This window comes from Dipodomys spectabilis, unplaced genomic scaffold, assembly GCF_019054845.1.
Source record: "Dipodomys spectabilis isolate Male_0828 unplaced genomic scaffold, ASM1905484v1 ptg000173l, whole genome shotgun sequence".
In the NCBI taxonomy this organism is placed as follows: domain Eukaryota; kingdom Metazoa; phylum Chordata; class Mammalia; order Rodentia; family Heteromyidae; genus Dipodomys; species Dipodomys spectabilis.
This window is the reverse complement of record NW_024870850.1, coordinates 11,710,156-11,732,352: the sequence shown is the minus strand read 5'-3', so window position 1 is coordinate 11,732,352 and position 22,197 is coordinate 11,710,156. Positions and strand designations below refer to the sequence as shown.

At 59.2% G+C, this 22,197-nt stretch overlaps 2 protein-coding genes across 6 annotated transcripts; both read right to left on the bottom strand.

Moving 5' to 3' along the window:
- Window positions 1-510: 510 nt before the first annotated feature.
- Window positions 511-11,758, bottom strand: Gipc1 (GIPC PDZ domain containing family member 1). Of its 5 annotated transcripts, none has more exons than XM_042693906.1 (9): window positions 11,675-11,758; window positions 9,549-9,602; window positions 7,168-7,245; window positions 3,996-4,313; window positions 3,366-3,551; window positions 2,773-2,953; window positions 1,704-1,813; window positions 1,272-1,353; window positions 511-1,185 (listed from the first exon to the last, which is right to left on the bottom strand). In XM_042693906.1, exons 4-9 carry the CDS (start codon window positions 4,278-4,280, stop codon window positions 1,034-1,036), a joined length of 996 nt encoding a protein of 331 aa, XP_042549840.1. In that variant the 5' UTR covers window positions 4,281-4,313; window positions 7,168-7,245; window positions 9,549-9,602; window positions 11,675-11,758; the 3' UTR covers window positions 511-1,033. The 5 variants fall into 5 exon arrangements, with proteins under 5 accessions (XP_042549840.1, XP_042549841.1, XP_042549842.1 ...); XM_042693907.1 differs by having other exon boundaries at window positions 9,549-9,628; window positions 11,675-11,746; XM_042693908.1 differs by having other exon boundaries at window positions 9,549-9,596; window positions 11,669-11,738.
- A 6,561-nt stretch (window positions 11,759-18,319) lies between these two features.
- Window positions 18,320-21,776, bottom strand: Dnajb1 (DnaJ heat shock protein family (Hsp40) member B1). Its single transcript, XM_042693841.1, has 3 exons — window positions 21,492-21,776; window positions 19,583-20,163; window positions 18,320-19,480 (listed from the first exon to the last, which is right to left on the bottom strand). The coding sequence occupies exons 1-3, from the start codon at window positions 21,700-21,702 to the stop codon at window positions 19,250-19,252; spliced, it is 1,023 nt and encodes a 340-aa protein (XP_042549775.1). The 5' UTR covers window positions 21,703-21,776; the 3' UTR covers window positions 18,320-19,249.
- Between the last annotated feature and the right edge of the window lie 421 nt (window positions 21,777-22,197).

Here is a 22,197-nt window from a genome sequence, read left to right as displayed (position 1 = left end):
CCCGGCACCTCAGTTGCTGGATGTGGGTGTCACCCCAACACTGAAAGACCCCTGAAACCCATCTGAGTACCCTTGCCCCCAAATTCCCAGCACCCCAAGACAGCCACATAGTTGGTGTGGACCGGGCCCCTCACCAACTGCCTGGACCCCAAAGACAGCTCTGACCCATGGGGCTGAGTCACAGCCCCCCCCACCGGCTCTCACCCCGAGCATTCCTGCGGGGACCTCTTCCCTCCGGTCTGGCCCGGTCCCGGCCCCCCTTCTTGATCCCCTCAATCCCAGGATGAAGCTCACTGTCAAAACAAGCGCTGGGTTTATGGGATTCCAGGCGCCCAGGCCCGGGGTGGGGACGTGTGGGGGTCCAGGCTGGCAGGCTCCAGCCGTGGGGAATGCGAGGCGCTGCCTGCGCGCCGGGTGGCCCCGACTCAATGAGGAGCGGAGATGGGTTTCAGCTGCCGCGTTCCTTCCCGCGGGGTCCCCCCCCCCCCCCAGTCACACAGACCCGACAGCAGCAGATAGAGCCTTTATGTCCCACACAGCAAAGGTCCGTACAAAAGCCGCCCGCGGGCCGGGGGGGGGCTTGGGGGTTCACAGCAGACTGCTCGGGTGCAGAGGTAACAGACTCCACGTGGAGGGGCTCCCCACGGCAGAGGGCGGTGCCGCCTGTGCTCAGGGGAGGGACCCCCTTCCTAGTAGCTTCTTGGGCACCCCCCTTTTGTATTTCCTGGGGGCACCCCGTTTTGTTTCGCTGGGACATGACCCTTTTGTGTATTTTCTGAGGCTTGCCCGCTTTAGTGTTGGCTGGGGGCGCCCCCTTTTTGTACTAAGGAGGCCAAAGTTCCCCCAAAAGATCCCAGGCCCCAGAGGGGGCCGGTGTGGCCGGGGAGGGGGGTGCCCTCCACATGACCCCTGACCCTGTTGAGGTAGTGGGGACGCAGGCAGGGGCCAGGCCCCCCTCCCCCCGCCCCCCCAGTCCTGGGAAGTGGGGCTCCGGCCGGGGCCCCCCTCCATCAGATGAGGTCCGGTGGGATTCCTAGTAGCGGCCGACCTTGGCGTCCCCGATGGCGCCCCAGACGTCGAAGACGAACTCGTCCGGGAAGGCGAAGTCGCCCAGCCGCTCGTCCAGCGCCTCAGCCAGCTCATCCGGGTTCCTTTTGTCCCTGCCCAGTTCCACCATGGTGGCCGCTGTGGGGGCCGGGCAGAAGGGGGCACGGAGGCGCTCAGGGCCCGGACGGGAGACGCCCGCCGCACCCCGGGGGGACCCCGCCTACCCAGCTCGGTGTCTCTGATGCCCATGTAGCTCTCCAGCAGGTCATCCACCTTCTCGATGGCTTTCTCCTCGAAGGCCGAGGGCTGGGGGGCAAGGCGGGGCGGGGGGGCACATGGACCGGCTGCCGGGGCCCGCGAGCCGGGCCGGAGGCTCATCCCCGCGCGGGCCGGCTGCACGCGGAGGCTGGGCTCTGGCCTGCTCCCGCCTCGGCCTCCCCGGGGCCGGGCTGTGACCCCGCTCCCGCCTCGGCCTCCCCGGGGCCGGGCTGTGACCCCGCTCCCGCCTCGGCCTCCCAGGGGCCGGGCTCTGGCCCGCTCCCGCCTCGGCCTCCCCGGGGCTGGGGTACAGAGCTGCGCCCCGGCCCTCCCGCGGGGTGTCCCGTGGGGGGGCTGAGGCCGTGCGCCCCGCAGAGCTGCCCGGGCCCGCGGCTCACCAGGTCCTCCACGGTGGCGGGGCCCCGCGATCGGAGCCGCAGCGTCCCCCGGCCGGTGCCCAGCTGCGGGCCGGCGCCGGGCCGCGCCCCCGACCGCTGGCTGATCATATCTGTGGGAGACGGGAGCGCATGGGGGGGGCACCCCGCTCCCCCCCCAGACCCCCACCCCGCAAGCGGCTAGGGCCGGGGAGCAGAGTCCCAGGAGGGCCGGGCCGGGGACGGAAAAATCTAGAAAAATCTAGACCCCCCCCCCCCCCCCCCGCCTCGGCAGGGGCAGGAGGGGGCGCGCCGCGGAGGCCCCGCCCCCGGGCCTCGGGGCCATTCCTGGGAGTCAGTGAAGCCCGTGGGAAGGGGCGGCCGCGCAGCCAAGCCTGGCTCCCCGGGGCGGCGGCGGCCCGGCCAGGCTTGGGGGAACTTGGCCCGACTAATGGCTCGGGGAAGCTGGGTGTGGGGGGCCGCTTCCTCCAGCGCGGGCGGGGAGCCAGGGGCCCGGGCCCGGGCGGGCGGCCCCCCTCCCCGCCGCCGCCGCCCTCCCCGCCGCCCCCCTCCCCGCCGCCGCCCTCCCCGCCGCCCCCCTCCCCGCCGCCGCCGCCCCCCTCCCCGCCGCCGCCCTCCCCGCCGCCGCCCTCCCCGCCGCCCCCCTCCCCGCCGCCGCCGCCCTCCCCGCCGCCCCCCTCCCCGCCGCCGCCCTCCCCGCCGCCCCCCTCCCCGCCGCCGCCGCCCCCCTCCCCGCCGCCGCCGCCCTCCCCGCCGCCCCCCTCCCCGCCTCCGCCGCCCTCCCCGCCGCCGCCGCCCTCCCCGCCGCCGCCGCCCCCCTCCCCGCCGCCGCCCCCCTCCCCGCCGCCCCCCTCCCCGCCGCCCCCCTCCCCGCCGCCGCCGCCCCCCTCCCCGCCGCCGCCCCCCTCCCCGACGCCGCCGCCCCCCTCCCCGACGCCGCCGCCGCGCTCGCGCGCCACCTGCCGGAAGGCCGCGGCACTGCAGCCAGGTAGGCGCCCGGGACGGGACGGGACGGGACGGGACGGGACGCGAGGGGCAGGGACACCCACCCCCTCCCCGCCAGGCCCCTCACCGAAGGCCTTGCGGGGCTCCGTGAGCTTCAGCGTGAAGGCGCGGCCCCGCGGGAGCTCCTTGAGCAGCCGGGCCACCTCGTAGTGGCGGCAGCCCAGCAGGCTCTGCCCGTTGATGGCCTCGATCATGTCGCCCACGCTGATGAGCTGGATGTGGTCGATCACGCTGCCCTCCTTGATGCGCTGCGGGGAGGGGGAGCAGTTGTCAATCATGATGCTGGTGGGGAGGGAATGTCAATCATGATGCTGATTGGGAGGAAGGGAACTGTCAATCATGATGCTGGTACCCAGGTGGGGGGAGCTGTCAATCATGATGCTGGTACCCGGGTAGGGGGGAGGTGTCAGGCATGATGCTGGTACTCTGGGAAGAGGGGAACTGACAATCATGATGCTATTAGGGAGGAAAGGAGCTGTCAATCATGATGCTGGGGGAGGGGACGCTATCAATCATGAGGTTGGTAACTGGACAGGGGAACTATCAATCATGATTCTGAGGGGAGCAAAAGGAGCTGTGCATCATGATGTTGGGACCCCAGGTCCTAAAGTCTGTTTCCAGCCCCTGAACTCGGGGCGCCCAGCTCCCCGGCCCGTGCACCTTGATGAAGGCGTAGCCCGCGCCGTTGTCGGTGATGGTGAGCCCCAGCGCGTCCTCAGACTTGAACACTTCCACCTCCTTGCGCTGGCCCTTGACGTGAGCGAAGATGAAGTCCTCCAGGCCGATCTGCCCCCCGAGGAGCTTGTCCATGTCCACCTTGTGGGTGTTCAGGGTGCAGAACATCACCTGCAGGGGGACATGCAGGGTTGCTGGGAGAAGAACTGGGAGGAAGCGGGCGCCCGTGGCGCACACCTGTCATCCTAGCTGCTCAGGAGGCTGAGATCTGAGGATCCGGTTGGAAGCCAGCCCGCCGGGGCAGGCCAGTGTGAGACTCATCTCCTCATTAATCAGCGAAAAGCTGGAGGCAGAGCTGTTTGCGATAGTCAACTGCAGACAAGTCTCAGGGACTTTCCTGACCCGGCTGCCTGCCCACTGCGATCCTCGCATCTCAGCCTCGGAGCAGCTGGGCTTCTTGGTGGAAGCCATAATGGCAGCGCCTGGTATGGGCCTGGATGAAACCCCAGCTCCCCTAGAAGCCTGCAGCCACCTCCTGCTCAGTACTTTGGTGCCTGTCTCCACCCTGGCGGTCTTGGGGTGTTCTCCTGGGTTCCCGGGCCCCATGGATGGTACCTCGGCGGCGGGCAGGCGGAAGGCCTCGGCGATCCTCCCGTACAGCTCCTTGACGTTGGTGAAGCCCTCGATGCGGCCCGTGGGGCTGCCGTGGGCCAGCTGGGTGTGGAAGACGAGGCGAGGCCGCAGGGCGGCGGGGGGCGGGGGCAGGCCCCCCTGCGGCCCCCCTGCGCCCCCGCCCAGGGGCCCCGGCTCCCCCTCGCCCAGCCCGCCCCGGCCCGGCTCGGCCTCTTCATTTTCCACCAGAGGCGGGGCCTTTTTCCGGCGCCCCAGACCCAGCGGCATGAGCGGTGAGAAGTGGAGGTTGGGCCAGGAGAGCTGCAGGGCGGGAAAGCGGGGGTCAGGGTTTGGGTGGCAGGGTTTTTTGGGGGGTGGGGGGTGTCTGTCCCTCGCTGTTACCGCTGGACAAGGCCAGATGAACGTCACTGGATATCCCCGGGGTACTGATTCCGGGGAACACACCCTCCTGAGTGCTTGATTTATTCTGATTTCTTTGGTCGGTCGTGGGGCTTGAACTCAGGGCCTGGGCGCTGTCCCTGAGCTTCTTTTGCTCAAGGCTAGCGCTCTACCACTTTGAGCCACAGCGCCACTTCCGGCTTTCTCTGTGTATGTGGTGCTGAGGAATCGAACCCAGGGCTTCACACATGCTAGGCAAGCGCTCTACCACTGAGCCACCTTCCCAGCCCCCATCAACTTTTTTTTTAATCAGTCCTGAATTACATCCAAGGGTACCGAGGACTGGCTGTATTTAAAACACAGACCCAGCTGGGTGCTGATGGCTCTGGCTCAGGAAGCTGAGACCTAAGGATCGTGGTTCAAAGCCAGCCCAGGCAGGAAAGTCTGAGAATCTCTTACTTCCAGTAAACTACCAAAAAAGCCAGAAGTGGCGCTGTGGCTCAAGTGGTGGAGTGCTGGTCTTAGCAAAAGCTGCTCAAGAACAGTGCCCAGGCCTTGAGTTCAAGCCCCAGGAGTGGCACAAAACAAACAACGCCTCCCCCTCCATCCGGGTGGGTCCAAATCCTGCAGTCTGGACGGTCTCCAGACTCAGCATCCTCTGCCTCGTGAATGCTGGGATTACAGGCATGCGTTACCACACCAGGCTTTCCCTTTACTTTCCTATCAGTTGTAGCTACTGACGCTCTGAGGAAAGACCGATGACTAGCTCTGGCCAATGAGGAAGTGAGCTCAGTACTTCTGAGCCCAACCAAGCAGTGAATACAGTGAATAACTGGAGTGAAACTTCCAGACTTGGGTAAGGTGGCCCGCTCTGCCTGCCTATCAGACCAGCTGTGAGTGATGACAGCTCATGGGACGCACCCCCGAGCCGGTCGTGGTGGCTCACGCCTGTAGTCCCAGCTACTCAGGAAGTTGAGGCAAGAGGATCAATCACTACGGCTCAGGAGTTTTAAGATCAGCCCGGCACGTAGCCAGACCTTGTCTCAAGAGTAAAAATGAAGCTGGGTGGCGTGGCTGAAGCCTGTCATTCCGGCTCCTTGGGAGGCGGAGGTTGGGGAATAACAACGGTTCGATGCCAGCCAGCCACAAAAGTTCGCAAGGCCCCCATGTGGCACAATCTCAGGGTTGCGGCGGTGAGCAGAGTAGTGGGCGTGGCTTGGGCGGCAGCATGAATGGCAGTGGGCACTACCCAAGCTGCAGTGGGCGTGGCTTGCTTGCGTGACAGGGCTGAGCGAGTGGGTGTGACTCAGGCAGGGGGCGTGGCTCACATGTACTGGGCCGCAGTGGGTGTGGCCTGAAGTGGGGGCGTGGCTCACACAGAAACGGGCGGGGCCAAGGCGACCCAGGAGGCGGTGAGTGGGGCTCAGCCGAAGGGGGCGTGCTTAAAGCAGGGGGCGTGGCTCAGGCGGCAAAGCTAACCCAACGCCCTGAGTTCAAGCCCCAGCACCGCCAGAAACATCGCCTTGGAGGGTGTTCGCTGCTGCAGCAAAGCCTGTGCTGGCAGACACGCCATCTTGCACTATAGCAGGATAAAAGCCGTGGAGGAGGGCGGTCCCTTCACATTCTATCAGGTGACTTTATAGCAGTCACGGTTTATCTAGGGAAGCTTAGTGTTGAACCACAACCACATGGCCTAAAGATACGAGTCTCAGGATGTAACCTCACTGCTGGGGAGGGGGGGGACCCTGACTGCCCTGTTCTTTCTTCTTTTTCCCTCTGCCTTATTTTTTTGTCGGTCGTGAGGCTTGACCTCTGGGCCTGGGCGCTGTCCCTCAGCTCTTCAGCTCAAGGCCAGCACTCTACCACTGAGCCACCTTCCCAGCCCCTGATGAAGATTTTTTTTGTGGGTACTTAATATATTCCAAATACTTGCTGGGCTCAAGGGATCCTCCCACCTCGGCCTCCCACGTGCTGGGACTACAGGCATCCACCACCATACTTGGCTCCACGTCTCATGCCTATAATCTAACCCTGGCAACTCAGGAGGCTGAGATCTGAGAATAGTGGTTCAAAGCCACCAGCAAAAAGCCAGAAATGGAGCTGTGGCTCAAATGGTAGAAAGCCACCCTTGAGTAAAAACAAAAAAAAAAGCTGAGCAAAAAGCCAGTGCCAGCACAGACACACACCAAACAAATTAGGAGGAAGAAGAATTATGTAACTACAATTTAGACACTGAGGCAGACAGCGAGCTAGAAAATGTATACATATCTAATAATGTAATTGAGCAAGACAAGATCTTTGGTCAGTGAGGGTCTATCCCAAACAAGTGAAGAGGAACCAGACACCCGAACAGCAGGAGAAAGCATCCATGCAAACCAAGATCTGGGCAAGAATGTTCCAGATAGAAAGGAACAGCCAGTCAGCAAAGGCACCGGAGTGGTTTTAATTGTTCATTTCCCCCTCTGCACTGGGTTTCAACTCAAGGCCTTCCACTGGAGCCATGCTATAGCACATTCCTTTATAACCAGGTATCACGCTTTAACCTGGGATCCACCATTTCCACCCCCCAAGTAGCTGGGCTTACAGACATGACGCACCACACCTTAGATGTTCCGGCATACGAGACCCTTCCTGGCCCTCCCTTCACACTGTGTGCCTGCGGGGCCATCCTGGATTTGGGGGAGCCCGGCTGGCTGTGGTGGTCACAAGTCCATTCATAAATTCATTCATTCATCCGTCCTCCACCATCCCCAGCTTCCAAACCAAAGTCACCCACCTAGACTACACAGCTGCCTCGCCTGGTCCCAGCTCTGCCCCGAACCCCTGGGGCTTCACAACGGCAGCCAGAATGACCCTGGAAAACAGAAATCACGTCATTTTTGTTTTCTGCTGTGACCCTTGCCAGGACTCCTGCCTCGCCCAGTGCCCTGTGGGCCTCGGAGTTCGGTCCTCACCTCCCGGCCCTCACAATGGCCCACTCCCTCCACTGCATAGGCCTCCCCACTGCTGCTCCAACACATGGGGCATGGGCGAGCCTCAGGGCCTTTGCACTGGCTGCGTCCTCCGCTCTCCCGGTGCCTCTCCACTTTTAGGTACAATAACAACTTTTCTTTTTGTCAGTCATGAGGCTTGAACTCTGGGCCTGGACGTTGTCCCTGTGCTCTTCAGCTCAAGGCAAGCGTTCTACTGATTGAGCCATAGCACCATTTCTAGTTTTCTGGTGGTTCACTGGAGATAAGAGTCTCTCGAACTTTTCCTGCCCCAGCTGGCTTTGAATCGAGATCCTCAGATCTCAGCCTCCTGAGTAGCTAGGATGACAGGTATGAGCCGCTGGTGCCTGGCTCAAGAACGACTTTTTACATTTTTAATTATTATTATTATGGGTTTTTTTTGGTGCCATTCCAGTCATGCTTTTTGCTGGTTATGTTGGAGATGGGAATCTTTTTTTTGGGTCCGGTCGTGGGGCCTGAACTCTGGGCCTGGGCGCTGTCCCTCAGCTCTTCAGCTCAAGGCTAGCGCTCTACCACTCAAGCCACAGCGCCACTTCCGGCTTTTTTCTTTTTGCTTATGTGGTGCTGAGGAACCGAACCCAGGGCCTCGGGTTTGCAAGGCAAGCACTCTACCACTGAGCCACCTTCCCAGCCCGGAGATGGGAATCTTATGGACTTTTCTGTCCTGCATGAGCTCAAACTGTGATCCTCCAAATCTCAGCCTGAGCCACTACTGTCCAGCCCTTTTTACACATTCATAACTTACTCTAGGTTGGTTCTTTTGTGAATTGCTTCTTTTCAATCTTTGTCCTCTACATTTTATTATTTAGTTAGTTAGTTTTTTTGGTCCTCTACTTTTTAAAATGCATGGTCTATTTTTTTTTTCTTTTTGGTTGGTCATGGGGCTTGAACTCTGGGCCTGGGCGCTGTCCCTCAGCTCTTCAGCTCAAGGCGAGCGCTCTACCACTTGAGCTACAGCGCCACTTCAGGCTTCTTTTGCTTATGTGGTGCTGAGGAATCGAACCCAGGGCCTCATGCATGCAAGGCAAGCTTTCTACCACTGAGCCACCTTCCCAGCCCTGCATGGTCTATTTTTATTTCTTTTTCTTTTTTTTTAGGTCCAAGGCCTAGACTTGCACTCCGTATGTGCAGCTTTCGCTCACTGGCTAGCACTCTACCAACTGAGCCATGCTCCCATCTCCTATTCCTATTATATTTTGTCAAAATAGCCCGGCTATGTGGTCCAGGCTGGGCTGGAGCTGGCCATGTAATCTGGCCTCTAATTCTATTGCTACAGCCTCCCAAGTATTGGGATTACAGTCATGTACCACTGTGACCAGCAGGTCAGTTTACATTTAAAGACAAAACAGAAGCCGCAATCCTAGCATTCGGGAGGCAGAGGCAGAAGGATCATAAATTTGAGGCCAACCTGAACTACATAATAAAACTCTGTCTCAAAAAAAAAAAAAAAAAAAAAAGCATTAGCAGGGCACTGGTGGCTCAAGCCTGTCATCCTAGCTACTGAGGAGGGTGAAATCTGAGGATCGAGGTTCAATGCCAGCCCAGGCAGGAAAGTCCGTGAGACTCTTATCTCTAATAAACGACCAGAAAACTGGAAGTGGTGCTGTGGCTCAAGTGGTAGAGCGCTCGCTTCGAGCTGAAGAGCTGAGGGAGAGTGCCCAGGCCCAGAGTTCAAGCCCCATGACTAACAACAATAAAAAAAATTAATAAATGTCTTATGATTATTACAATGATTTTTTTTTTTTTTGGTCAGTCATGGGGCTTGAACTCAGGGCACTGCCCCGAGCTTCTTTTGCTCTACTACTTGAGCCACAGCACCACTTCTAGTTTTCTGGTGGTTCACTGGAGATAAGAGTCTCATAGACTTTCCTGCCAAGGCTGGCTTCTAACCTCGATCCTCAAATCTCAACCTCCCGAGTAGCTGGAGTATGGGTATAAACCACCGGCGCCTGGCCTATTATAATGATTTTGATGTCCATCAGCTTCCAGCACCCCAGTTTCTAAGATAATCCCCACCCCCTGCATTCCCACACAGCACTCCACAGCCTCCTTCCTCCCCCTCGCCCCCATCAGTTCTTGTTGAGGCCAGGAAGACCAGTGACTAATAAATCCTCCAGGTCCTCAGACGCACGGTGGTGCCACTCACCAGCTGCGTGGCCGTGGCCAGGTCTCTTTAGTTCACGGGGCTCAGTTTCTTTGTCTGAAAAACAGGCAGAGTTCCTTGTTCTGAGGGCAAGGAAGGGAACCAAGAGACCTGCGCGCAGGTGCGACCTGCTCAGCTTCTTTTCTGTCACTAGTAAGAGGAAGTTCTTATTATTATCACCCTCACAATCACCATCCTGGTTATTCACCCTGCTGGGAAGGAAATCTAGGGTCTTGCACATGGGTGTGGCCAGACCACACAAACCACACCCACCACCAAGGCCACGCCCCCAGGCCTCTGGCGCACCTATTACTGTCATTATTAGTGCCACCGTCTTCACTGCCCCGCCAGATGCACCCTCCTCTGGTCTGCCTGCCAATCACCCTCCAGGGCCTCCTCCTCCAGGCAGCCTGCGCGGTTTGCTGGCATAGCCTGGCTCAAGTCCACAAACTTAATTACACACCGCCCTGACCAATCTCTTGTCTCTCAGTCTACAGGCTGCTATTTACTTCGGTGTCTCTATTTTAAAACGTGAGCCAGATGGCACGGCTCCTCTTGTTTCAGACCTGAACAATGGATCCCACCCTTCAGGGGAGTAATTCCAAGAGCCACAGTTCTGGGAGGGATGATGAGCAAACTGGCTCTGGACTTCGAGCCTCCAGATCTCAGCCACCTGGGTGACTGGGATTGCAGGAGTCAGCCACCAGTGCCCAACAGTCTTTGTTTTTTGAGGCAGCCCAGGCTGGCCTCAAACTCTTGATCCTCTGGACTCTGCCTGCCCAGTGCTGTGCAACACCACACCAGCCCACCTCCATGCCTACAGTTCTTCAACAGCACCCCCTGTGCATGCCCAAATCAGTTCCCCAACACGCCTCCCGGGGGAGGTTACCCCACCTCTGAACCTAGAGACAAAGGAGAGTTTGCCTTAAGGCTCCTGGATTTGGTGAAGTCCCAGGACCTGGTCCTTCCATTCCCAGGAAAGATCTGAAGTTCAGCAACTCCACCACCAAAACGAAGCCCAGCGGAGGCGACTGGGGCAGGGGGTGAACAGGAAGTAAGGAAAGGGGTTCCCTCTGCATACTAGGGGTGAGGCACCACACCCCGCCCCTTCCCCCCCCCCCAGTTGGTTTTGCTTTGGAGAAGCCAGGCAGGAGGCATCTGATTCACTCTTGAAAAACCGGCTTGGAGTGTTTCCGGGGAGACCGCCCACTGCACCTTGTAGGTCCAAGCTGCCCTGGGCTCCCTCCCTCCAGGCACCCAGGACCCCAGCGTTCTGGCTCCCCCTCCAAGGCAGACATCACAGGAAAGCGATGGAAGGCTAGGGTGGGCTGTAGTAACTCAGGTGTCCCAGCCTTGCCTCTCCAGAGCCGGGAACAAGGGAGCTGGAGGGCAGGCAGCTTCCTGCGTGAGCAGCTGGGGCCTGGTGCCCTGTGAGGAAGGGAAGGAGGGACGCAAAGACCAGCAGGTGCTGCTCGAATGTGAGTGGGGGTGGGGCGAGGCCCTGTGCCCACGAGCACCAGCCCTGGCCCCCGGGGTCAGCCGGCACCCTGGGCCATCTGGACTGGTGGAGGGTTCCCTAAGACACAGGTTCGAGTCCAGGGCTGTATGACCTTGGGTAAGTCAGTCTCCCTCTCTGGGCACCCTGCTTCGCCTCTTAACTGAAGTTAAACAGCTCCCCCCTGCCCCTCGACGTGTTTTGAGTCAGTGATCCGTGCCCCCAGCTTGCTGCTGCTGCTAATGATCATTACTATTATTAGTGATCATTATGATTGGTTCACACCGCTTCCCGGAGGCCCTGCAGGGCTCGGGGTGTTGCCCGGGCGGGGGTCCCCGCGCCTGTCTCTGCCAGGACCCGTGGTGTCCACAGCAGAAAAAGTGGGGGGCAGGGATCTGGCCCGAGACCCCCCCCACCCCCCGCCAGCAGCGGGTGGCGTCGGTCCCCGGCCATCGGCGCCGAGGAAGCTGACCCTGGGGTCCCGCGTCTGGGCACCCCGCCGCCCCCCCGGAGCTCCCCGGCAGCCTCACGCGCCGGCCCCACCCTGCGCGATCGGCGCCTGCGACCCCCTCCCCCGAGGCCGCGTGGGGTTCCCCGGAGCGGCCGCACCCACCCCGGAGCGCGGGACACTCACCCGAGGCCCCGCCGCCGCCCCGCGCGTCCGGCTCGGCCCTCCGCAAACTCCGGCTCGGGCCTCTCCCGCAGCGGCGGCCAGAAGGGCGGGGCCGGAGACTCAGAGCCACCAATCAGCGGTGAGCGCCCGGCACGCCGAGCCAATCAGCGTCTCGCTGCTTTGGGCGGAACGGATGGAGACATTCCTGAGGGATTCCCCCCCCCCCCGCCTCCCTGGGCCGTGCTGATCCCCCCTGCGCCGCGGCGCAGTGGACCGTTCCGCCCCGCCTAAGTAGGCGGCGGACTGTACCACTGCGGCGCTGCGGGGGGAGGAGGGTCTTCGGGCTCTGAGCCAATCGCGGACGAGGAAAGAAGCGAGCAGCCAATGGGAAGACGGGACTCCTGGACCACGTGCTGGCGGCCGAGGGTCGCTGGGGAAGGGGAGGGGGTGTGCTCCTGGGGTTAAAGGGCGAGGGACTGGCTGTGGGAATCAGGGGACCCTGGCCGAGTTTCGGGGCGGAGGACGGATGTGAAGTGTCCACGTCCGGAAAAGTAAGCCCTTTGGGATTGTCGGGAGGGGTCGGCAGGGGCCGAGGACAGCGCCCCCCAGCCCAGTCCCCGCTTCCCGGCCCCCTCGGCCCCATCCCACCATCCTTAGGGCGAATAAAACGATTCATTCATTCCTGGCGGGGGGGGGGGGGGGGGAGGCGCAGGGATGAATAGGGAGGGTCCCGGGTGTCCCTGTTTCTTGGGGTGCACAATGGACAAAAGCAATTCATTCATTCAGCAGATAGGGAACGAACGTGGCCCCCTGCGCGGTGCCAGGCTCGGCCCCACCTCTGCACGCGCATCCGCGAGGTGGGGAGAGGGGTGCCCCGGCAGAGACCAAGGCGGGGTGACATGGACTTGTTGGCTTTCTGGCAAACCGAGCACCTTACCACATGCTCGATCAGAGATGGCGCCTGAGTACCCCGAGCCTCCGCCGTGAGAAAGTTGCCCTTTCTGGGCTCAACTCCCCTGTCTACCCAGGCCCGGGCAGAGACTGGTCTCTCTGGTCAAATCCTGCTCCTCCTCACCCACCCCTCCCCTCCCCTCCCCTGTTCCCTCATGCCAGAAAACCCCTTGTGGAAGCAAGCTTGACTTGTTTTTTGTGCAAGATCCAGGGCTTGAACTCGTGGCTTGGGCGCTGTCCCTGAGCTTTTGTGCTCAAGGCTAGTGCTCTACCCCTTGAGCCACAGCTCCACTTGCAGTTGGGAGGGAATTAATTGGAGGGAAGAGTCTCATGGACTTTCCTGCCCAAGCTGGCTTTGAACTGCCATCCTCAGATCTGAGTTTCCTGAATAGCTAGGATTACAAAGGTGAGCCGCCCATGTTGGTGACAATCAACCCCAAGGTGGCCTCAAGTGTAAGAAAGAAAAACACAAATGGACTTGTGGCATTGGCTAGAAAGCTGTTTCGGGGACAGGTGAAGTTTCCTGGTTCTTGTTCAAACCCTGCCACTCCAGCTGCTGGGGTGAGACCAGGCATTTGCTGTGCATCTTGGGAATTGTAGTTTCTGGGAGGCTTTTAATTTGGTTCTGAGACTCAGATAGTGATTAGGTCTTCCCAGTTTCCAGGGACTGCCAAACATGTCAGCCTTAGCCCCGGGCCTACAGGAGGGCACAACGGAAGGGGACCATGGCCTGGGGTGCAGCTGGCCCCACCTAGCTAACAGTCGTGACCGGGCCAGGGCAGTGGCTGACACAGCCATTGTCCTTCCTTTCCAGTCTCTCAGCCTCCTCCTAATGGAGGGGACAAGTCAGTGGCCACCATCTTCTGTGACCCTGGTTCACCTCCCAATTAAAGAAGTGCCCCAGAGAAGAGGGTCGTGAGATCCCCAAGGGCCTGGGGCAGCCCTGGGTGCATCCTGCCCAAATTTATGGCACATGTGGCATGCCTGAGAGTGGAGACCAGAGGCCCTTGCAAAGAGTAAATCGCCATTTGGTAGTGTCAACTAATCCATGCAGAAAGCCGCCCTTGGTGGAGCACACCTGTAATCCCAGACTTTGTGAATTGGAAGATAAGAGGATAATGGAGACTAGAGGACTGTGAATTGGAGCCGAGTTGGGGTTACATAATGAGACCTTATCTCAATTTTAAAAATCACCATTTTGCTGTCACCAGAGGAATAAGCGGTTCAAGGGAAGGCAAATGGATGTTCACACTGTTTCTAAGGATGAGTGATTTGCCTGCCCGCCTTCTTTCCTTCCTTCCTTCCTTCTTTCCTCCCCTTTCCCTCCCTCCCTGTGTGTGTCTCTGTGTTTCTCTCGCTCTCTCTGTGCTAGTATTAGGATTTAAAGCCCTGGGTGCTGTCTCTTAAGCTTTTCCCCTCCAGGCTAGGGTTCTATCACTTGATCCTGGCATTTTGATGGTTCACTGGAGGTAAGAGTCTCACAGACTTTTCTGTCTGGCCTGGCTTTGAACATGGATTTCAGATCTGAGTCTCCTAGGATTACAGGCATGAGCTAGATGCCCATCTCCTCTCTCCTCCCTCCCCTTTTCCTTCCCTTCTCTCTCTCTTCTCTTTTTTCTTCTTTCCTTTTTTTTTTTTTAAAGTCAGTTGTGGGACTTGAACTCTGGGCCTTAGCACTGCCCCTCAGCTCTTCAGCTCAAGGTAAGCCCTCTACCACTTGAGCCACAGCGCCACTTCTGGTTTTCTGGTAGTTTATTGGAGATAAGAGTCTCATGGACTTTTCTGCCTGGGCTAGCACTGAACCATGATCCTTACATCTCAGCCTCCTGAGTAGCTAGGATTACAGGCGTGAGCCACAGATGCCTGGCTGGAGGCCTGTATTTTAATAGAAAATTGAGATGTCTGCCTTGTGCTATTTGGAGATGAAGTTTAGTGCAGTGAGGTCAGGATCCCTACCCTTCTCTCCTCCCATGCTCTCTGGGCTCCAGTCTCATGGGGCTCTTAGCTGTGGTTTCTGGAGTAACCCATGTCTCAGGACCTTTGCACAGGCTGCTCCTTCTGCCTGCAGACCTTCCCTCCCCGTCCACGTAGCTCTCTCCTACCTCCTTCATCTTTGTTCAAACATCACCTTCTTGGCATTTGCTACGTTATTTAAAAATGTACCCAACACTCTCCACCCACTAGCTTTCTATTTCTATTTACTTATTTCTTTTCTACCACCCCCACTTGACCATTAGTTCCAAAAGGAGAGATTTTTTTTTCTCTTTTCTTCTCTCCCTCCCTTTCTCCCCCACCCCGTTCTTCCCTTCTCTTCCTTTCCTCCTTTTGAAAATTGGCAGGCTAGGAATCGAACCCAGGACCTCTGTGCATGCTGGGCAATGAGCTCACTCAGCCACGCCCCTTAACCCAGAGCCACGCCCCCACTAGCCAGCCACACCCCATAGCAGCTAAGTCCTCCTGGCCACACTCCGTGTTTAGCCACACCCCTAGGTCTGAGCCATGCCCCCAGTCCAAGGACATTTCCTGGGCTGGAAATCAGAGATTCTTAGTTATCTCCATGGACGGCTAACTAGGTGACAGTTACTATGTCATCAGCAATAATGGGAATGGCAGAGCAAATGCTGGTGGCTCACACCTGTAATCCTAGCTAATCAGTAGGCTGAGATCTGAGGATCACCATTCAAAGCCTTCGAACTGCCAGGACTGGCAGGAAAGTCTGTGAGACTCATCTCCAACGAACCACCAGAAAGCCCTAAGTGGCGCTGTGGCTCAAGTGGAAGAGTGCTTGCCTTGAGCTGAAGAGCTGAGGGCAGGCCCAGAGTTCAAGCCCATGACTGACAAGAAAAATAAGAAAAAGGGAATGGCAAATATTTATGCTCAGCACTATATACACACACACACACACACACACACACACACACACATATGCATATATATGTATATATATATATTTCAGCCTCCTGCGTAGTTATGATGACAGCCATGAGCCACAGGTGCCTAGCTATACTGTATAATTTTAAATGGTTGTGCCAAGGATTGAACCCAGGGCCTTGTGCACATTCAGCCCATACTCTGCCAGTAAGCCACACCCCAGCCTCAGGAGTTTTTTTTTTTCCTTTCTTTTTCCAGCATCGGGCTTAGAATCCAGAAACTTGTGTTTGCTGGGCAGGTGCTGAACTGATGAGACACGTCCGCAGCTGTTTTGCTTTTGTGATTTTTCAGATGAGGTCTTGTGCTTTTGCCTGACCTTGTTCAGATTCCCAGCCTCCTGTTTCCACTTTTTGCATGGATAGAGTGACAGGTGTTTTACCACCGCAGCCAGGGCTGACTGGCGGAGATGGGGTGTCCAGCTTAGTTTTTCATCCTATAGCCTCATTCAGTCCCGAATCTTCATTTCTCCATTCTCAAAGGCGGCCAGCCTCACAGAGGTAAAGTCACTTTCCCAAGACACACAGTGGCCGAGGGCAGAGCTGTCATTCAAACTCAAGCAGCCTGGCTGCCAGGAGGCAGTTCCCACAATGGGGCAAACTTCTGGGAGCACTAGTTTCTCTGAGTGTGTGTGTGTGAGCACTAGTTTCTCTGAGGGTGTGTGTGTGTGTGTGAGCACTAGTTTCTCTGAGGGTGTGTGTGTGTGTGTGTCCTGGGGCTTGAACTCAGGACCTGAGTGCTGTCCCTGAGCTTTTTTTCCCAATCAAGGCTGGAGCTCTACCACTTAAGTTACAACTCCACTTGCAGCTTTTTGCTCCCTCGCTGGCGATAGGAGTCTCCTGGGCTTTCCTTCTCAGGCTGGCTTCACACTGTGTGTGGCTGACAGGCCTGGTCCTCCCCACTGCGGAAGCCGAGGCCCAGGGCCGGAGTCTCCTCTCCAAGGTCACACAGCTGGAGACAGCAAGCTGGCCTTCACCTGGAAGCAGGAAGGGGGAGCGGGGCAGGGGGGTCCTTGAGTCTCTCACTAACCTCAAAGAATCTGGAAGTGGAGCTGTGGCTCAAGTGGTAGAACACAGCCTTGAGGAAAGAAAGCTCTGGGACTGAGTCAGCCTCGAGTTCAAGCCCCAGGACTGGCACACATAATACACACCCCAAGTTCCTTTCTCATTCTGTGGCTCAAGTGGCAGAGTGGGCGGAGCAGGCCAGCTCAGCGAGCTCCTCGAGGCCAAGCTCAGGCTCCCGCATGGCCTAATCCATCAGTGGACTCAAATAAAAGTTTGAAGAGCTGGGCGTGGCCATCGTGGGGTGTGGCCATGGGGGCGTGGCTCCGTGGTGAATCCCATACTTGCACATACACACAGAATCAACACATTGTCTGGTTTCCTCACCTACCTTGGTGGTGCTGAGGCCAGAGGAGCTGTGAGGGATGAGGGAGCGGGTCCCAGGCTGGACCTGAGCAGGGGAAAGGAAAGGAAGGGCTGGGAGGAAGCGCGTGTGTCTGAGTGAAGTGCAGTGTGTTCCCACAGCAGCTCAGCCGGGCGTGGGGCCTGGGATCGTGGGTGGGGTGGGAGTGAGGGCTGGCATTCTGGCCCTTTCCACGCAGCTAAGAAATGAAACTACAAATTTAGATGTAGTTGCTTGTTTCTGTAAGCGCAGCTTTTCTCCGGGATGCCTACCAATGCTTGGACCACCGCCACCACGTCACTGCTCGGGTGCTGGGCTCCAGAGGGAAAGAAGCCCAAGAACCAGGTACGTGGTGTGCGCACTTGGCATCCCAGCACTGGGGAGGCTGAGGCGGGAGGATCTGGGCACCCGCCACCTCTGTGGTGCTCGTAGTTCTGTAGCTGAGCCACGTTAGCTCCCATCTCTTCTCATCCCACCATCATCTGCCTACACGTGACTAACACCGGGCACCAAGGCCTGTAGACCTTTGCCATCCACATACGCCACCGGCCACAAGCACCCGCAGTGCCTGAGCATCTGATCTGTGGCTAGAGGTTTGCTTGGTGTTGGTACAGAAGCTTGAACTCAGGACATTGCATTTTGCCTGGCTTTTTTTTTTTTCCTCTCAACGTTGGCACTCTACCACTTGAGCCACAGCTCGACTTCTGGCTGTTTGGTGGTTAATTGGACATAACAGTGTCACAGACTTTCCTGCCTGGGCCAGCTTCCAACTGTATAATCCTTAGGACTCAGCCTCCTGAGTAGCCGGGATTACAGGTGTGAGCCACCATACCCAGCTCCTTCGGTGACTTTTCATGAAAGCTTTTCAAATCCTTTGTAGCATGGCTCAGTGGTGTAACACGTTAGAGGTACAAAGCCCTGGGTTCTCTACTTACTACAGTACAGACCAAGACTTAAAAAAAAAACAAATCCAACCCCAAACAAGACTCAAACCACATGATAGCAAACAGGTTGCTTTAAGCCTGTGTAATTACATATTTTACAATAAAACTAACTGCTCATAAAACAAACGCAGAGTAAAAGCTTTGGTGATCTGTTGTTAAGCAGGGGAGGGCATCCACCTGGGGTACACTCATCCACCTGGGGCAGGGCTCCCCTCTTCAAGCTGAAATTGTGGTTGTGGCCTGGCTAAGCCTGTGACACCGCAGCCTCAAGCGGAAACAAAGATGAGCTCAGGCCACTGGTCTGAACGTTTGGATCCGGTTAGGATGGCCTGAAGCTAGCTACCACCTGCTCTTTCCCCCCTCTGGCCCCCCCTCCTGCTTTCTTTCCACCCCTCTCCACCCCACCAAGCCCCCAAACAGATTCTCAGGACCGCTCCCCCAAGGTTTTGCATTAAGTCTTTAATGTTGTCACGCACTTCAATGACAATCAACACACTTTGGTCTAGTGTCGGCAGTGGCAACTTACAATGAGAGGGAAGGTCTGCGCCCCACCTGGCCCACAGAGGATGGACGGACAGACATCTCTGGGGCAGTCCCCCACCCCAAATGTCCTTCCCCATGGTCCACAGAGCGGCAGCCGCGTGGCCCCCGTACTTGTGTCCGCCAGCTTCACAAGAAATTAGAAAAAGCTATTTACGCACGCTCCAGAATGCTCCTGAAATCAGAAGCAAAGACCCTTTTATCAAAAGGGGTCACAGCCGGCGCTGTGCAAAATCCAGGAAGGGTCAAGGTCCCTTGGAGAGAGATAAAAGAGTCCAACAGAGAACACGCACCCAGGCCCTGGGACAGCCCGGGGTGCCCAAGGATTGCATCAGGGACAAAGACGTCCCAAAAGTCAGCCCAGATGTGGAGGTCGAGGGGACCCCTGCTATGGCCGGGACCCAGGCCCTGCTGGCCCGAGGTATCGCTTGAGCGGGAGCCAGGCAGTTTTCCATCTGCGGTGACCAACCACAGACAAAGAGAGGGAGTCCCCGGCAGGGCAGGGCGGGGTGACACGTGTGGGCTCCACAGGAATGAATCACACGACACGACTGGGTACAGGGGGGCTCCGGGGAGGAGCGGAGGGCGGCCTGGTCCCTTCCTGCGGCTCCCACCGCCTCCGCCCTAGCGCTCGAAAAACCACCGGAAGTCTGGTGCGGACTTTGAAAGAGTGTAATATATTCTCTGGAAAACATTGAGTCCGAAAGCCTCCCCGGGCCCTCCCGCCCTGGGAGGGGGGGCTGCTCCCGGTGCCCCAGTGCTCCCCCAATGGTACGGGGGTGCCATGCAGGAGTCTGGCAAGGTCCCTGGTGGGGCCCGGGGTGAGCGACTATATGGGCAGAACCTGCTCCAGGACGGTCCTGGACGTCTGCGGGATCCTTTCGGGGAAGACCACTTCGAACTCGATGATGAGGTCCCCTCGCTTCTCAGGCGTTTTGGGGAGAGGGAGGCCTTCTCCGGGGACTTTCCGCCGCATGCCGGGCCTGATGACATCTTTGAATACCACGGGGATGGTCCTGCCGTCCAGAGTGGGGACGCTCACCGTGCAGCCGCAGAGAGCCTTGGGAAGGAAGCAACGGGAGGGGGCATTGGAGGGAAGCCAGCTGGGGGGGGGGGAATCCGTGGCCGCCCCTGCAGGTGGCACCCGCCCCGTGCTCCTTACCTCTCGGAGGCTGATCCTGGCTGGATACACCACGTCGGAGCCGTCCCGTTTGAAGATGTTGTGGGGCTTGTCCTTTAAAACAAAGACAATGTCGGCGGGGATGTTGCTGGAGGTCTGGTCCCCTTCCTTGGGGAAGGTGATCTTGGTCCCTTCTTTCCACCCTCTCTTCACTTCGATGGTCAAGATCTTGTCTTCGTTCCGGATGCTTTTGCCGTCGGGGTTGAGGCGCTTGTGGGAGATTTTCATCTTCTTGGTGCAGCCGCTGTAGATCTCTTCCAGGGAGACGCGGAGGTCGTGGGTGACGGGGGGATCTTGCTTCTTCCGCGTGGGCTCTTGGGTAGGGCGTGAGCGGCCCCCGAAGTTCATGTTGGTAAAGCCCCCGATGCCCATGGGGAAGGCGGAGAACGGGTCGTCCACGTCCATGCCTTCCTCCCCGTTCCGCTGGCCAAAGAAGGTGTCAAAGGGGTTCCTGCCTCCGAAGAACTCGGCAAACATGGCGTGGGGGTCTCCGTGGAATGTGTAGCTGAAAGATGTGCCATTGGCGCCGCCGCCGATGCCGCTGGGGCCGCCACCTTTGAGGCCTGCAGGGCAACAAACACGAGTGAGGCCCAGCCTCTTGGAGTGGACAGCTGGGGGATCATGGTCCAAGGAGCAAAGGTTCTTAAGACCCAGCCTACTAGCGAGCAGGGTGAGGGGGTGGTCACCCCTCCCTTTCCTCCCAGCTCTGTGGGAGGATTGAGGTAGGAGGACCAATCCCCAAGGCCAGACCTAGGCCTACTTGAAAACCGTTGAGCCAAGAGCTGGTGGGTCTCCACTGTAATCCCGACTACTCAGAGGCTAATACCTGAGGGTCAAGGTTAAAGCCAATCAGGGCATGAAAATCCCCAAAACTTTTATTTCCAATTAAGCAGCAAGAAGCCAGAAGTTGAGATAAGGCTCAAGTAGTACAACACCAGCCCTGAGTGGAAAACCTAAGCAAGCCAGTAAGGCTTTGAATTCAAGCCCCAGTGTAAGCAGAGAGAGAAAACAAACAAAAATCAACCAATCCAAAAAAGCAACAGGGGGTTCAGGTATGGCACATGGGGGAGTGCGGAGGGCCCAGAGTTCAAATCCCAGGAGCAGCCAAAAAAACGCAACACCCCAAAAGCAAAAACAAAGGCCAGTCAGCCGACAACCAAAAAAACAAAACAAAGCCGGGCGCCGGTGGCTCACGCCTGTCATCCTAGCTACTTAAGAGGCTGAGATCTGAGGATCGCGGTTCAAAGCCACCCCGGGCAGGAGAGACCGTGAGACTCTGATCTCCAATGAACCACCAGAAAACCGGAAGTGGCGCTGTGGCTCAAGCGGTAGAGCGCTCGCCTTGAGCTGAAGAGCTGAGGGACAGCGCCCAGACCCAGAGTTCAAGGCCCACGACCGACCCTCCCCCCCAATATCTACCAAAACCCCAAAACCAAGCCACAAAAAACCCGCAAGTGAGACGTCCGGCCGGGCGTCTCCTTGAGGAGCTCCGGGGAAAGGGGCAAGGCTTGGGGACCCCCTGGACCACTCTGGCGGGGACTGAGCAAGGTGACCCGCCGGCGGCGGAGCCCGGTGCCCCAAGGCGCTGCCCCATCCGGGCCCTTGGCGAGGCCGCGCCGCCCGCCGGCGCCCCAATCCTCCCGGATTACCAGGCCCAGGCCGGCCGCGGCCGCGCCCGAGCCCCGGTGCCCGCGGTGGGCGAGGCCGCGCCCCGCCATCGCGATCGGCCCGCCCCGAGCCCCGCCCCCGCCCGGAGGCCGCCCACCGCGGGGCGGAGGCCGCGCGGCCCGGTGCCCCCGCCCGCCCCAGGGACGCACGGACCCGAGGGGCCCGGCGAGCCTCGGTTTCCCCGCCTGTCAAACGGCGGGGCCGCGCCCCGCGCCGCGCGCACCTTCCTCCCCGTAGCGGTCGAAGATGTCGCGCTTGCGCGGGTCGCTGAGCACGTCGTAGGCCTCGGCGATCTCCTTGAACTTCTCCTCGGCGCCCGGCTCCTTGTTCTTGTCCGGGTGGTAGCGCAGCGCCTGCCGGCGGTACGCGCGCTTGATCTCCTCGTCCGACGCGCCGCGGGCCAGGCCCAGCGTCTGGTAGTAATCCTTGCCCATGGCCCCCGCCTGCGGCCCGCCGCCCAGCTGTCGCCGTCCCCCGGCTCCGCCGCCGCCCCGTCGCGGACTCTATATACCCGTCCGGCGGAAGCTTCCAGAGCCCGCCAGCCCCCTCCAGAACCTTCCGCCCCGCCCCCTGCGCCGCGCCCACCAATCGCCGCCGCCCAGTCCGTGACGCGCGACATCCGGGGAGGGGCCTCTCCGCCAACGGCCGCCCGCGCGGGGCCACGCCCCTTCCCTCCCAGCCCTGGACAACGCCTCCTTGCGGCGCGCGTCCTGGACGGAGGAGTCCCGCCCACTCCCTTGCGAGAGCCAATCGCGTCCTTCCTTTCATGCCACGGGACGGAGCGTGCGCCCTGTCCCCCCGCCCCCCCCCCCCCGCTGAGGCCAAAGATTCCGACGTGCTCGCAGACGGCGGCCGCTCCGGAAAGGGGCGGGGACTTCCTCGGCCCCGCCCCGCGCGGTGACGGGTTTGACAGCTCCCCGGGGCCGGGC